General features: G+C 48.4%; 1 protein-coding gene across 1 annotated transcript in view; it reads right to left on the bottom strand.

Moving 5' to 3' along the window:
* Positions 1–3,231: 3,231 nt before the first annotated feature.
* col5a3a (collagen, type V, alpha 3a) overlaps positions 3,232–15,879 on the bottom strand; it is a 54,432-nt gene continuing 41,784 nt past the window's right edge. Inside the window, exons 48-67 of the mRNA XM_080009116.1 lie at positions 15,176–15,229; positions 12,508–12,561; positions 11,463–11,516; positions 11,242–11,349; positions 11,093–11,146; positions 10,926–10,979; positions 10,696–10,749; positions 10,336–10,389; positions 10,104–10,211; positions 9,886–9,939; positions 9,721–9,774; positions 9,267–9,374; positions 9,102–9,155; positions 8,095–8,130; positions 7,499–7,552; positions 7,095–7,401; positions 6,738–6,850; positions 6,515–6,583; positions 5,189–5,422; positions 3,232–4,813 (exon numbers count right to left, since the gene is read on the bottom strand). Coding sequence (XP_079865242.1) covers positions 4,667–4,813; positions 5,189–5,422; positions 6,515–6,583; positions 6,738–6,850; positions 7,095–7,401; positions 7,499–7,552; positions 8,095–8,130; positions 9,102–9,155; positions 9,267–9,374; positions 9,721–9,774; positions 9,886–9,939; positions 10,104–10,211; positions 10,336–10,389; positions 10,696–10,749; positions 10,926–10,979; positions 11,093–11,146; positions 11,242–11,349; positions 11,463–11,516; positions 12,508–12,561; positions 15,176–15,229 — 1,824 coding nt within the window. The 3' untranslated portion in view covers positions 3,232–4,666. The remainder of the gene's footprint in view (positions 4,814–5,188; positions 5,423–6,514; positions 6,584–6,737; positions 6,851–7,094; positions 7,402–7,498; positions 7,553–8,094; positions 8,131–9,101; positions 9,156–9,266; positions 9,375–9,720; positions 9,775–9,885; positions 9,940–10,103; positions 10,212–10,335; positions 10,390–10,695; positions 10,750–10,925; positions 10,980–11,092; positions 11,147–11,241; positions 11,350–11,462; positions 11,517–12,507; positions 12,562–15,175; positions 15,230–15,879) is intronic.

The following is a 15,879-nucleotide window of genomic DNA, read 5'->3' on the forward strand; positions in this document are numbered from 1 at the left end:
GGATCTCATTGTTTAAATTTAATCTAAATCGATCCACATACGGACCAGATATTAGTGAAAAATATTCAGTATTTCTAGTTATATGACACGTCACAAGCGTCGCTCGAAAATGAAGGAGATGAGATTTACAGTAAGACACTTTATGACATCATCATATTATTATTAATATAAATGTACAGATTCCGATTGAGAATGTCCAGTTGGACCGTGTCCGCTGGACGCCGTGGAATGGGTTCCTGTGTAGTCTTTGTAGAAATGACCAAACTACCGATTTACGTGTATATTTATACAGCTTCTTACCTGGTAGATGTCAGCAGATCTGTTCGATTGATATATTAAACCCGTGGTGCACATGACTCTGCCGGATGAGTGAAAAACATAATAACATAAACTCATCCTTGAAATGTCCACTTAAAAATTAAAAATCCAAGGTGGCGTCGGAAAAACAGGAGCCGAGCAATGGTTATTACCCACGGGAATATCGCTGAAAACGAAGACAATAAAGAAGTCATTGGCGAAAAATCCGGTCGTCAAGGTCTGTCACAATATAAAAAGAAAAAAAAGTACTGAAAAAACGAGACAAGCAACCGGGAGACGACGGACCTGGGGGGGGGGGAGGCACGCTGCGTTCAAGTAAACTCATAAAATTGTGCCGCGTTTCAGAAAACCCTGGAAACCGAAAAACGCGACGACACTGGACTGTTAAGTATTGGCAAGTTCTGCCATAATAGCTGTAGCACGTACCTGAAACGAATAAATTGCACCCCATCTATTGCCACCTGCAGCTATATTTATAATTACTATTGTAGTTTATTGTATTTATATGGTTTACAAATTAAATTAATTAATTAATTAATTAATTAATTAATTCAACTCCATTGACCGGAACCCTTTTTTCTGCGCAAGATATAATAATAACAATAATTATGATGTATCTTGTAACTGTTTGGGTTTTACCAGTTTACCAATTCAACATTATCGCTGCCGGCGGCCGCCAGTGTGTTATTGTCTGTTTTTTTAAACCCTTCCACTTTGGATTCTGTGTCCTCAAGCTCCAGTCAATACGCCACAGTGACCTTGAGGGTGTTCTGCAAGGCTCCTTCAATTCTCATCTATTTGTCAACTATTTCCAAGGTTATCAAGTGGAAAGTTTTCCCACCAACCGCCACGTCTCGGTTTTAATCCAAAAGCAAATAAATCCTCAGAACTGAACACTAATATTGAAATCATAATTACTGAAATAGTTTTCTTTAAGGCTTATTTCATTTTTTCAGCTCTTCTCCGCGCATTCACGCACGTATTTTAGGGTATATTTTACTGTCGGCGTAGACATGCTGATTTTGATAAATTAATACAAATTTATTCTGGAGCGAGCGTTATTTCAGGAGAGCAGACCGGGGCAAGCGTTGTTCGGATCCGGCTCACCGCGATTCCCGCCGGATCATTTTAATCTTTGTTTACACTTTCTCCTTGTTTCACCGGAACTCGCCCAGCGCGCGCCTGGAATTTTATCTCTATCGATGAGGAGGAGCGCGCGGCAATGGGTCCTCGGGAACAAGCTGGGAAGATGAAAGGTTAATTGAAGGTTAACGTCGATGATATACATCACCGCGGCGCTGATCTTAAAAACTAAAGGCGCGTCGAGTAGCAGGGGAATGAAGTCGGAAAAACCCCCCGGAACGTCGGCGCGTTCCGGGGGGGGGGCGGGCGGTGGGCGGGGAGGGGGAAGAGGAAAGGGCGCGGCGCTGCGGGAATACTGTATCGACGGTCCCGATGCTCTTTAGCTTGATCATTATTCCGAGGCAGTGGCGGAGGATGACCTTTCCTGGTCAAGAGCTTAGCGTGGTTAAAATTCAATTGAGTGGAAGAGAGCACTGAGGAGGGGGAGAAAAAAAAAAAATATATATATATATATACATGGTAACCTTTATTCTGCCATTGACGCTAACCTTGAAGAAACAGCCCCAGCGGGGATGAGCGGCTTTGTACTTTGATGTGCGAGAGAGAGAGAGAGAGAGAGAGAGAGAGAGCGGGAGAGCGGGGCCGCGGGCGCGTGGATGGGCGTGTGCACCTCAACTTGAGCAAAAAGTAATTAGTGTGCGTGTGTGTGTGTGTGTGTGTGTGTGTGTGTGTGTGTGCGTGCATGTGAGCACGTCGGCAGCGGAGACAAAACGATACTGAGCTTGACAGTGAGAGAGCCCGGGTTCACGTCAACCGGGGGAAAAAAAAAGAAAGAAAAAAGATGAAGAAAACACCTTAATCTAGGTGTGTAGTCCCCGACTCGCCCGTTCTTTTCTTCACCCTCGCGGGTCACCCCCTCCGTCCGCCCCCCGACCCCCCCGCCCCCCGCCTCTCGAGCAGTCTCTTTGCACGCCAGGCACATCGCTCGCCACCCCCGGCGCGGGGACCACCGCCTCCACGGCGCGTCTGAACGCCGGGGCCGTTTCGTTTGAGGCCGACCTACCTGGCCCTGCTCTCTCTCTCTCTCTCTCTCTCTCTCTCTCTCTCTCTCTCTCTCTCTCGTTCATCCTTCCGCCCTTCCCTTTGCTTCCGTCTTCTTTCCGCCGCCCTCCCGAGGAATAAAACGCCGGCTAATTGAAATAAATGAACTGGGGAGTGGATCGGACTTGATTGCATTTGCCGCGTTGGGATGTTGGCGGCGGCGGCAACGTTGCTTGACAATAAAGAGGCTTGTTTGTCTATTACGCTCTAAGTCGACTTTGCAGATGGTCCTACAAATGTCACTATACCCAGCGGGTAGACAATTAAACAGCTTGATTTAGGGTTTTTTTTTTTTTCCGTTTTTTTTTTATTATTATCTATATAATACATCTCTTTTTTTCCAAAAAGAAAAGTGAAATTGTTTTTCATTCGGGCAGCTGATTATTTCTCATACTCAAATCCTTAGAATAACTGTACAGTTTATAAAATGAATACAACAAAACACTATACACAGGATGGGCGGGGCAGGATTAGACCGGATGAAACGGAGCAGTCATTGTGTGGAAAGGAAGAGCGATGTGAATTAATTGCTGCGTTACACCATACGCCGGATAAATAGTCTGGTGTTTCGCTGGGAGAGAAAAATAGGAAGAGGTTTCAGGAACTAAACCCAGCAACGACCCTTCAGCGGCGATGAGACGTACACACCGCTGAATATGTGCAATAGTCTCAAGTCTAGAGTTTTTCTAATTATTTCTCCGGGACCCTCTCTCCTTTGATCGTCTGATCTATCGAGCCGCCGCCATTAAAGCACCGATAACTCTCTCATCGCTTCGGCCTCCTAATCCTGCCCCGTGGATACGCAAAAAAAAAAGAAGACATCTTTAGCACCATCGAATTGCATAACAGGTGAAAAATAAGCACCGGGGTAACATGCAAACAAAAATGTCAACGTATCGACAAAAACGGGAGAGGTGGGAGGACAACCGTCTTTGTTCCAACACACGGCGAGAGAGAGGGGTGACCCGGGTAAGCAATTACAACATGCCCTGGGAGAGACGCGCCTCTTATTACGAGGACGGAAAATTCCGTCCTCGCCCCCGACGTTTCCCCGTCCTCGACCCCCGCGGCTCGCGACGTCGAGTGCATGCAATGGAAGGGGTGTAGGGCCGACAGTAATGTGGTGCCGCGGAAACGTCAGGCCCCTTGTGCCCGAACGCCGGCTCCGCCGACGGAGCGGGTCCGATGATGGGAAACAGCCCTGTTCGTTCAAGTAAGTCTCAGGCTCGCTAACCAGCGACACAGATTGAATACTAATCAAGGTCAATCACTGCGGTTGAAGGGTAAAAAAAAAAAGACAATTTATCACCGCTGCACCCAAGGAAATTAAATACGGTACTTGCGTGGAATTAATAGGCTACTGCGGCTTGACAACCAGCGAGGAAATTGTCATAACGGGGGACATCAGAGAATGCAATTTAGTAAAACAGCGTCTCCGGTTTATTATATCCCAGCCGTCGCAGTCTTCCCGGCCATTGATTCGCACCGAAATCTTGAAAATGTTCCCCGTCGACCGGCCTGCAGTATCCCACAGAATGACGGACTGTTTTCCGTCAGCTGTCACTTTGAACACGTGTCAAAAGGCGTGCGTGTTCGGGGTTCACGTCGATGCGTTGGAGGTGGGTCCTCCTGATCTCAAATCAGAGTCGCAGATCGCCGCTCTATGAGACTACGAGACTGTGTGTGTGTGTGTGTGTGTGTGTGTGTGTGTGTGAGCGCGCGCGCCCGTGTGCAAAGGGAGCTCGGGGCCCTCGAAGGGCGCTCGATAAATGAAAGCCGTCATTTTTTATCATTCTTGAATTGGGCGTCGTCAAGCGGTGCGGTCCTCTCAGTTTGAAGCCCTCGAATTACAACACACTCAAAATAAAATGGGAAACAATTTGAGAGAGGAAAAAAAAAAAAAAAAAAAAATCCTAAAAATCAAATATTACTATAAAGTGGAAGAGTTCCCTTTTGGTAAACGTGCTTTGTTCCTGCGGTGGTTCATCTTCTGCTTATTCCGAGTCAAGCGGTCCATGGGTTATGGGAGAGTACCACACCTCTTATGGGAACATATGTAATAAATATTGATAAGGGTAGTGGTGGGGTCCATTTTGTCCTCAGACAACTTGCTGTGCGGGTCTTTTATTTTATTTCTGTTTTTTTCGGTGCGGTTGGTCAGATCTCAACCGTTGAAGCATACGCGTCCGACCTGAAAGCCAAACTTTTGGTTGTTGCTCCCAAAGTCTACAGCGGCCAAGTCCATGATGGGCAACAGCTCTGCCGAAGGCGAGTCCAACTCCAAAACCGTCCGTTCCTGACCTTTCCGGGACTGCGGGGAGAAAAACACAAACAGAAAGCCGTTAGAATCGGCTCGGCCTGGCATGTCTAACCAGACCTCCCACACACACGCACGCACGCACGCACACACACACACACACACACACACACACACACACACACACACACACACACACACACACACACACACACACACACACACACAGACACACACTTTGGCCAGGTTTCCCCCAATTCACACACGAGCCAATGATCTTGTGCCTAACATCTGTGAGACTCTCATCAACTAAAACACCGGTCGACAACGGCGGCAGAGTTGACGAGCACATCAGCTTCATCGCGGCTAATTTAAATTTGGCAGGCCAGCCCGTTGCCCCCGCCCGCCCTGGCCCCGCCCGGCGCTGACCTGGCAGCCGTCGTGCAGCGGACGGATGAAGGGGCTCTTGGCGTGCGTCAGCTCCTCGCCGTTGGCGGCTCGGAAGCGCAGGGCGCGTCCGTGGGAGCCGCCGGCGCTGTCGAACCAGCCGGCGGAGTTCTGGCAGGTGTAGGTGAAGCTCTGCTTGGCCGTGGCGCTCAGGAGCTTGAGGAAGGTCAACTGGACCACGTGAACCGGGTTCCCATCGCTGTCGATGTAGGAGAACTGCGGGGAGCGGGCACAGATGTACAGGGATCAGAGGGGGAAAAAAAATTGACACTGCGCCGCGATCAGACCCGCAATCACAACGGGAGCGAAAGCCTGGCCGCGCCCAAACTCCGAGCATCAGGTGACTCGGACGTTTGGAGCATTTTCGTTCCTGCATTCCTGGAGCGTTTCTCCGAAAAATGCGACGAAAAATTCGGACCACGCCCATTCCGATCACAAGACAGTTTGCAAGCGCGTGACATTCGTTCTTATTTTTAAGCGTTGCCGTGCGAACACGAACGGAAGCGAGGTCCGAGTGCGACATATTAAACGATATTTTTCCCCGAATCTGGAAAAAGAAGTCAAACCAACCGCAAGTCTGAATGCGCCCCGAGAATTCCAATTCTATTTCCATCAACCTTGGCTCTCATTTACAAATCTCCCCACCCGTGCTCATGAATAAATTTATTCAGGTGGGAGGGTGAATGATAGAATAGGTTAAGATAACCCTCTCCAAATCAGGAACAAGAGTTTGTCGGAGGAAAGTATAGAGGTAGGAAGAGACGGAAAAGAAAAGGGTGAAAAAAAGAAAACAGCGGAGACCAGGGACTAGGAGGGAGAGGTTTTTGTTTTTTTTTCTTTTTCAGAGCAATTGCGATCGGCCGGGGCAGAGCGGTGATTATGTGAGTGCGGTACGAGACCTGTGATCGGGCGGAGATGAAAGCCACGGTGCTGGGGGGCGCAGCACTCCAGGCGAAGGATGCCAGGCGAAGGAGCCCCGCCGCAAATGGCTTTGTGTGCGTCATCCCGACGGCCGAAATTAACCGCTTTCAAAAAGTGCAGCCGGCATTTTCCCCGTCGCACGTGATCTCGCAGGTTAAAAAAAAAAAAAAAAAAAAAAAAAAAAGTGAGCGGCAGCGCAAACGCGTATGAGCAACATGGATCAGGAAAGAAGCGCGGGAAAAGCGCACGCCTGCTCTGGCTCACGCGCCGACGCGCATATGAGCACACAAACATCATTCAAGCACTCTGAGGAGGAGGGAGTGAGCTGAAAAAAGAGCCATCTGATATTGTGAGGCGTTGGAGATGAGTAGGAGGTGATCTTTCTACCTGTTTGCCTTTCCTGTACTGGCTGAACCAGCTTCCTGGCTTCTCCTTGTTCCACGCGGCTAATTTCACCTGGACGCACACACACACGCGCACAGGGGGGAGACGTTGTTAACCGGAATTCCGGGGGCTCCGGGGACACAGCGGCGCGATCTGCGCTCTGCCGCAATATGACAAAAAGTCAGCGGTACCGCCGCTGACAGGCAGCGGGAGATCGGAGACTTACAATCTCAATCCTCTTGTCGGGGTAGAGACAGGTTTCCCCATCAGCTGTGAAGTTGCAGTAAACCTTGATGGAGTCTCGGTGACAGCCTTGGTTAGGATCTATCCAGTACTCTCCTGGGAGCGGCAGAGAGAAAATACATCCATCACGCGCCATATGTAACGGTGACAGACACATCCCGGAGAAGATGTTGACAACATAGGTGAGATGATGAACTGCATAGCAACCTAATGGGGATACGCCGGAGAAAGAGGCGCGCGTGGCTACGGCACGGCCGTAATGATAGAGCAGCTTTTAGACTGGCTGGGGTACTCTGAAAGGGTGGATACAGATCTATCGCAAATCAATCCCTTTGCTGACCGTCTTTGTAGTCGGGCTGGACCATCATTAGCTCCTTGCAGGTGCGGGCGGGGCTCTGGAATGTGCCGAGGGGCCTCCTCATCAGCTCCACCTCCGTCTTCATGGAGTTGAGGGAGGCGAAGACCTCCTCCATGCCCTCCGCGTCCTCCAGAGGCTGGTCCGCCTGGAGGAACTCCTCCGCGGCCAGGTCCGCCAGGTCCTCGTCCTCCCTCTGCGGGTCCCATCCGCCACCGTGGGCCGCGTACCGCCTCCTCTTCCCCCTTCCCTCCCACATGGGCAGAGGCTGGACCATGGTCGCCGGGGGCCCCTGGAGAGGAGGTGAATGATCAACAGAGGAAAGGGAGAAAGAGACCGACTGGCACGGAGAAGAAAAGGGCGTACGGTCAATAATCAGGGGTACTTACCGGGGGTCCGGGAGGGCCGACAGGGCCGGTATCACCTTGGGGACCGACGGCACCCTGTGGAGCGAGAGAGGACAAAGCTCAGTGTCAATCATTTTTCACCTGGAAGCCCTCACACGCCAGTTAGCTAAATCCCCCCTTTCATCCACACAGATGTGGTTGCCACATTATAGGATTATCCAGCTATGTGCATCAGCACTCTTTGGTCAAAGCCCTGGCTCTCAAGACACACTATAGTGGTTTTCATAACATCACATACAGCCGAACTGAATCCTATTACAAAAGGCCCACTGGAAAAAATCACACAGAAGGGACTCGTGGCTGTACAGCAATCTCTGAGTCCTAGACATGCGGTAAATACAGTACAGCAGTATGATTATGAAGCAGGGTCCATTGAAACCAGTGCACACACAGAAACCCTCTCACCCTAGTCTTAGGCATATGCTACCGACAGATGCGAGCCGGGCTGGTGTGTGTCTGTGTGCATGTGTGTGTGTATGTGTGTGTGTGTTTGTCTGTACGTGTGCGTGTGCACACGTGCGTGCGTGTGTGCGAACAACAGCGGAAATGGGGAAACCGAAAGAGATCAATGAACTCACCAGGGCCCCCTTCGATCCTTTCTCTCCGACCGAACCCTGGCGAAAGATGAAGAAAGTGTAAGAACGCGCGTACTCCGCTCCTGAGAGCAGTCTTCACATCGACTGTGTCATTTCAACAATAAATACAGCAAAAAAAGAAAAAGAAAAAGATGAATCAGACATTTACGATAACAACATTGTTTTCATTGGCAGCAGCGGAGACGAGGCCCCTGATTATTGTTTTCCTTGCCGGGTAACGATGGGTGTTCGCGGTATCCAGTGTCTAGTTCTGGAAGGATGTATTATCCCTTTTCCAAGGCAGGGCGGTGGTTAAGGACGGAAAGAAGCCTCCGCCGAATTTAATCAAAAAAAAAAAAAAAAAAAAAAAACTAAACTAAGTATAAGGGCGTAGTGATATATGGTGGCAGGGAAATTTCCATCCAGATTGAAATGGAAGCATTAAATTAACCGAAGGCCAAACAACCCTGGCATCGGTCGTATTTGCAGCTTCACTTCCTATAACAAGGCGGCGGGCGAAAGATAAAAAGCCGAGCATTAGAATTTAAGAGCTCGGAAACGATTTCATCCAGACAACATCAACATTTCATGAGCTGGTTGAGCTCAGAAGAGAGTTGATTATTTGCACTTAAACCTACATAAGAAACAAAAACGAATAGAAGAAATTATAGTATAACTGTAGAAATTGTTATACTTGAATTCATTGTTTTTAGTGTATTACTTTATTTAATGCCCGACGAATAATGAAGTTATACAGTAATTTGTTCCCATTCAAACTTACCAACTTAAGGTTTACCTAAATTAGCGTAAAAAAAAAATAGATAAAGTCGACAATATACGATTAACATAAAAATTACCAAGAATAAACTACAATAAATTGGCAATATAAAAATAAACATAAAACCAAAACCTTACAATACACAACAACAAACTCTATACTTGGTCAGACATCAAGTGAGAAAGATGCACCGGAGAAGCAGGCGTACGAGATGCCAAAGAGGGTGACTTACAGACAGTCCCGGTTGTCCCGGGGGTCCGGTGGGACCAGCGAAGCCGACGGTGCCCTGGAGTGCAAACACAAACACGCTTGGTTTTTCCCCGTCACAAAACCCAACGGCCGATCGGATTCACAAAAACTCTGCATCTGAGGAATGACGAGCGGGCGCGGTGCGTACCACGTCTCCTTTGGTTCCCTGTGTGCCCTGTGTCCCCGGCAGGCCCCGGTCTCCCTTCTCTCCGTGCTCGCCTGGGGGCCCGATCAGCCCGATCAGCCCTCCGTGGCCCTGCGGGGAGGAGTGTTACTGGGGCCACTGGGGCGATACAATATACGTTCATACTGATATACGATATATATCAAAGTAATGACGCACATGGTGATTCAAAATCACATGTTGATCCGGATGAGGTTCAATACGTAGAGCTAAAGGATCAAATAAAGTAGGATCTCAAACAAGCCCCCCTCCCAAAAAAGATCGGTCGGGTCAGACTTTATGACAATATCAAACCGCTGAAGATGATAAATGACAAAAATGGATTTATATCACCGGCGTAGTCCCAAACTCAACCTCAACTCGGACCACACCACCAGCAGGTTCTCTCACTCCAGTGTAAGACATTATTCACACTCACTTTATCTCCCTTGTTCCCCGGATCTCCCTTCAGTCCTGGGAGTCCCGATGGTCCCTGTGAAACAATTTGAGGTTCTTGAAGGTGGCGTGTGAAATGCACTTAGCTTTATTTGAATGTGCAATGTCTCCTAGAAGAACTCTCCTAGAATAAATGCTCAGCACTCACCAGGGGTCCTGGGGGCCCTGTTTGTCCAGGTGGCCCGTTTAACCCTTGCTCCCCCTAGAGAAAAAAAAAGAGAGTTAAAGGTGCAATTACACAAAAACAACATAAAGACCATGAGTGGCTATAGAGGGTTGCAACACTGTTGAAAATGTTTAATCCTATACTGCACTCTTAAGGAATACAGCTTTAGTTTATAATCGACTGTATGAGTGTATACTGACTGCAGATCCCGGGATGCCTCTGAGGCCCTCTGGACCAGGCTTCCCTGGATGTCCTTGAGGTCCGACGGGGCCGGTCTTTCCAACAGGACCTTCGGGACCCATTGCCCCCTGGGTGGGAAAAGTGATGCGAGGCCGGCAGTGAGGCAAACTTTCAGGATCATGTTTGTTATCCCGTTCTTCAGCTTAACAGCACAAACACTGGTACTCCGCCTGTCCGGGGCCCTCGTCTTACCTTTGCTCCCTTCATTCCCTGCTTCCCTTCTTTTCCCGCCGTTCCCACGTGACCCTGGGTGGAGAGAATTGAAGTGTGATGTGGAGAAGACATGTAAGCAGATATGGATTCACTTGGGGATTCCCCTAAGGATTCTTCGTTTTCTAATACAAAATCACATGGAGGGTGTACACAGTTCAATTTAGGCAAAACATGGTTCACTTGTAATCTGAAAGTTTCTTGACAATGATTATTACAGTGGTCAATTCAAGATACCTCCCTGAGATCCCTGAATGCAAACAATCATATAACACATACAGCAAAAACATAAAGAAACCCAAAAACCTGCACCACTAAACACACTTAGAGAGGCAGACTCACCCTTCGTCCTGGTGGTCCGGAAGGGCCTGGCTCTCCAGAGGCTCCCGGCGGTCCCTGTGGAGCAAAGAATGAAGCATTCAACTTAAAACAGATTTTACAAGAAGATTGCCGAAAGAATATCTGCGCCACAACAATGAATAAGTAAAAGCCCTCACTACGTGACAGGGAACAAAGCCCATAGCCGAGCATACATGAGGACGATGGGGGACCAAAGTAAGGAGGGTACTCACTGATTTACCAGGCTCTCCGTTTTCTCCCTTAGCACCCGGCCCACCATCTACTCCCTGGACAAAATCAAAACAGTTGAAAACCGAAAAGTCACAGGAAACATTTAATAATTTCAAATGAAGAGTACAATTGACAAAATAGGGGCATTAGGTTTATCGAAGCAGCTTACATTGAGACCTGACTCCCCCGGTGGTCCTGAATCTCCGGGAAATCCAATGGGCCCCTACATGGAGAGGAGGAGCGAGTTGGAGAGCAGATTTGGGGAAATGTTTGACATAAAAATATCCTATGTGGACTGAAACGAGGAGTGAGACTCACAGGGTTGCCTTTAGACCCGTCCTCCCCCGGTGTTCCCCTAGCTCCCGGAGGTCCGGCGGCCCCGGGGGGCCCGGAGTCACCCTTCTCCCCCAAGTCGCCTTTATCTCCCTGAAACGCGCCACGGTTGAGAGGAGAGCAAGAGGAAACGCTTGGAAAGTACATGAGGTTTAGATGGACATGGAGAGAGAGAGAGAGGGAGAGGGAGAGACAGTGTGTCTTACAGCAATGCCAGGCTCTCCAACTTGTCCAGGGCCTCCAGCTTCTCCATCCTCACCCTGTGAGAAGAGATACACCAGGTGTGAGTTTAAACAAATACACATGCACGCACGCACGCACGCACGCACTGGTGCTGTTTTCTGCAGCACCTGTCAGGGCTCAGCTCGGGTCCAGGGTGCTGCAGGACCAGGCCTGTGTAGCTGTGCATCCAATCTGAACCACAGCCAGAACCACAGACAGAGTTTGGTTGGAGGCCATCCTCCTCACAAACACACACGCACGCACGCACGCACGCACACGCACGCACACGCACGCACACACACACGCACACACACACACACAGTGTCGCAGGTCTTATTTGAGCGTTGAGGGGCGGGACACATCACTGTAACTGGCAGGTCTGGGCGTTCTCCCTCAGGAAGTGTTGAGTGTCAAACACTTCATTTCCTGCATTCCGGTGAATGCTTAGGCACCAATTTGTGGATCAATTTATGGTGGAAATGTCTTTATTTTTGTGTAACGGAAGACACAAAATTCGAGCACCAGGTGACCACTGAGAAATATAATGGAATGTAATGTAGGCTCTCACACGTTCTGTATTGCTTTCAGATATTCATTCTCCTGTAGATCAACTTTTTCTCATTTAAAATGATCCCACATAACCCATTAAAACATTGATCAAATCTATTACAGAATGAGATCTGCCGCTGCTGACTGAGATCACAACAGTGTGTGTGCGCACGTGCGTGTGTGTGTGTGTGCGGGGGGAAGCACAGCGGCGCACCGGGGCACGGGGGCTGCACACAGGAGCAAATTGAGCCTCAATCGCTCCCTCTCCATGCGTAATGCAAACCCCCTCTCCTCCCTCTCCTGCATTTTTCCTCGTGGCTGCTTGGGCCGAGAAGCACCCTACGCACGCACGCACACACACACACACACACACACACACACACACACACACACACACACACACACACACACACACACACACACACACACACACACACACACACACACTGTCTACTGTAGCCACTAATGTCAAATACTGACCTTCTCTCCAACAAGTCCAGGCTGACCGACCCCGCCCGTCAGCCCAGCTGCACCCTGTGGCAGGAGGAGAGAGAACAGTTTGAACCGTCATCATCAAAATTAAAAAAAAAGGGGCCAGTTCAAAATATTCGTGCGATTTTTCCGAAATCCAGTTCTCGCCGAAAGTTTTGTTTTCATTTTTCGTTTTCCTCCCATCTTGTTTGTCGGCAGTTCTGCCCCGCCCTGCTCTAAAGAGGGCCCGGAGGGGGAATTGAGGCGGCGCCGTCGCGAAACCAGCAGAAAATATCGGGTGTCGGGTTTCCCGACGTGGCGGGGCGCGGTCGATTTCCCCGCTCCGTCGCCCTGTCCGGCTTCCCACTCCGTGTGTGTGTGTGTGTGTGTGTGTATGTGTGTGTGTGTGTGTGTGTGTGCGTGTGTGTGTGCGTGCAAACACACGCACACAAAAAAAGCGGTTTTCGGTCGGGCGCACAGAACACGGGGGCTGAGTGGAGCCGGGCGCCGCTTCCCGGCTCCCCCGCTGTCCACTGCTCCGCCCCCGCCGCCCTCCACCTCCCTCCCGCCGCTCCGCCACGCCAACCGGCGTCCTCTCCCGCCCGCTCCCGCGCCGTGCTTCCCCGCGGCGCGTGAGCGTCAGTCCGGGCGGGGGCTCTGCGGCTCTCTAAATAATTGACCGGTGGGAGATGCTGCTGAGAGGCGGCCATTACGAGAGGTAAATATAACCACTTCTTAGAGATGATAATCTAATAGTCCTTAATGATTCATAAGAGTGGTAAATATAACTCTCTCTCTCTCTCTCGCTCTCTCTCTCTCTCTCTCTCTCTCTCTCTCTCTCTCTCTCTCTCTCTCTCTCTCTCTCTCTCCCCCTCCCCAAAGGATTATATTCTCATGACATTCAATAATTCAGATTTCAAACGGAGCGGAGGGTCTGAGGACGTGGAGAAGGGCTCGGCTGTAAACAAAGAGGACGCCTCGTGCGCAGGAGAGAGAAAGAGAGAGAGAGAGAGAGAGAGGGAGAGAGAGAGAGAAGCAACATCGGGGAAGGGCGATCTGTCGGTGACCCGTGGTTCCCGCGGTTCCGCGCGGCGGTTGGTGTTCTCTCCGGTCGGGTTTCAAATGTGTCAGATAGCCATCGCGTTTTGGGGACCGCACACTGACAACACCATTTAAGACGTAAACGATGGCGAAAAAGACGTGTTTGTTTCGCACAGCGACGGTGGGATCGCGAACGATTTGGCCTGCGGCGAACAAATCTTTTTACATTTACATTTACATTTAGTCATTTAGCAGACGCTTTTATCCAAAGCGACTTACAAGGGAGAATAACATTCAAGCTTATCGGGCGAATCCTCAAGCCGTGAACCGGAAATATTTCCTGCAATGGATGTGGAATCGAGTAATATAGGATGAACGTGGGGAAAAAGGCCAGAGCGCTTTGGCATTATTCGTACTGAATGCGATTTACACTTTATGAAGTTTGTTTTTAAGACCGACACCTTTCTACAGTAAAAAAAAATAATTTGGACGGAATTAGGCTGAAGGACCCAGGGCCGAGGGATCCCTGTGGGAATTCCGTTCACGGCTCAACGGAGCCGGCCGACGCTCCGGCCATGTTCACGGGTAGTCCAGACTCCATCAAATGGACAGAGAGTCCGGATAGCGAAACGACACTTTTTACCGAGAGATTCGCCGACGACCCAAACCCCCCCCCAAAAAAAGAGCCCACCCTCACGTCCCTAACATCACGTGTAATTATTTTAGAAAATATATCTCCATATTGATGGAGTCGCGCTGGTATTTTCATGCCTCATGAAACCTGTTGCGTGATTCTATGTCGATAGATTTAAAGAAACGACAGAACTGAAATCCTCTTCTGCTCATTCCAAGTGGGACTTTCCTTGAGATGTTTTCTATTTTTCCAGATAGATTCAGTGGATAATGCAAGCTTTGCCTCACACCGCGGCCGACATTTTTTTTGTTCCGTCATTTTCCTCCCGCCGTAGGAGCACGTAGCCCCCGAGTCTGTAATGTCAGGAATCTGAGTTGGACGTGGAAGTTACCCAAATCGGACAGTAAAAGGGTTTCTGAGAGGCTCTCTTCCCCTGTGGTTACGGAAACTTTAATTTTGCAGCTCATAGGAAATAACATCAAAAAACAAAAAACAAAAGCATCTCCACAGAGTTATTCATCCGCATACTGCATTTACGGAGTAGATGCTTTCATTTGGGTTTCTGCATCCCTCATCTGTTCCGTGGTTATTGCAGGCTTTAGAATCGCCTTTTAGTCGCCGTATCTACTGTAGAACAAACCAGGATGTAATTCAAAGCCAGAAGGTTAGTGTGCACATGATATAAATAGTTTGGTACTTAATTCGTCTCCGTAGGGGCTTTCTCTTTTTCGCGTGGGACTCTCATTAGGTAGGTCAGCGTGTAGGGTCAGTTGTAGAACAATGCTCTTGCTGCTGAGTGGGGAGTCGGTGTCTCGCTCAAGAGCACCGTGGCAGGAGAGAGGTTTGCTGACAGTGTTGGGAGCCTGAACCCAGTAATGGGCTGCTCCCACTTGCCTTCTATCTCTGCTGTGTATGGCAACCACACTGTTTAATGGCCACCTCTAATTCTAAATGTATGTGAAGAAGAAATGAAATGAGGCATGAATACATGCTGTTGTGTACCTCTGCACCAATTGGTCCCTGAGGGCCTCGTGGCCCGTGCTGTCCTGGGGGACCCTGCGGAGAGAAGGGTGGATATTTCATTCAGGGCAGTGCAGACAATAATAATAGTAACAATTGAACACATCAAACATGTACATTCAGGATACACACAGTGCATTGCACCTATTAACACATTAAGAACATGCATGCATGTACACACACGTATAAGCCTTGCTTAGCTTTGCATTTTCTGAGGATTTTCTATTGATTAATTAATTTATTAATTATTGTTAATTATTGTTATTATTATTGTTTTATTATGTATGTGAATTTTTTATATAATTTATTATTATAATTTCTTTATTATTATTATTATTATTATTATTATTATTATTATTAATATCATTATTATTAGTCATTATTATTGTTGGTATTATTATTATAATGATCATCATTGTATCATTATTACTGTTATATATTATTATTATTATTCTTATTATTGATGTTATTCTATGTAAAGTGCATTGCAATATAAACAAACACATAATAAAATAATAATAATAATAATAATAATAATAATAATAATAATGATAATAATAATAATAATAATAATAATATAAAATAAAGTTTGATTTCTTGATGATCGATGCAGGGCGAGCGCCCGTACGCCAACAAACAAGGGTATTAAAAAGCCGCAGCGTGTGCTTTAAATCCGGCCAGGGCTG

This window comes from Zeus faber (genome assembly GCF_960531495.2).
Source record: "Zeus faber genome assembly, chromosome: 11".
Classification (NCBI taxonomy): domain Eukaryota; kingdom Metazoa; phylum Chordata; class Actinopteri; order Zeiformes; family Zeidae; genus Zeus; species Zeus faber.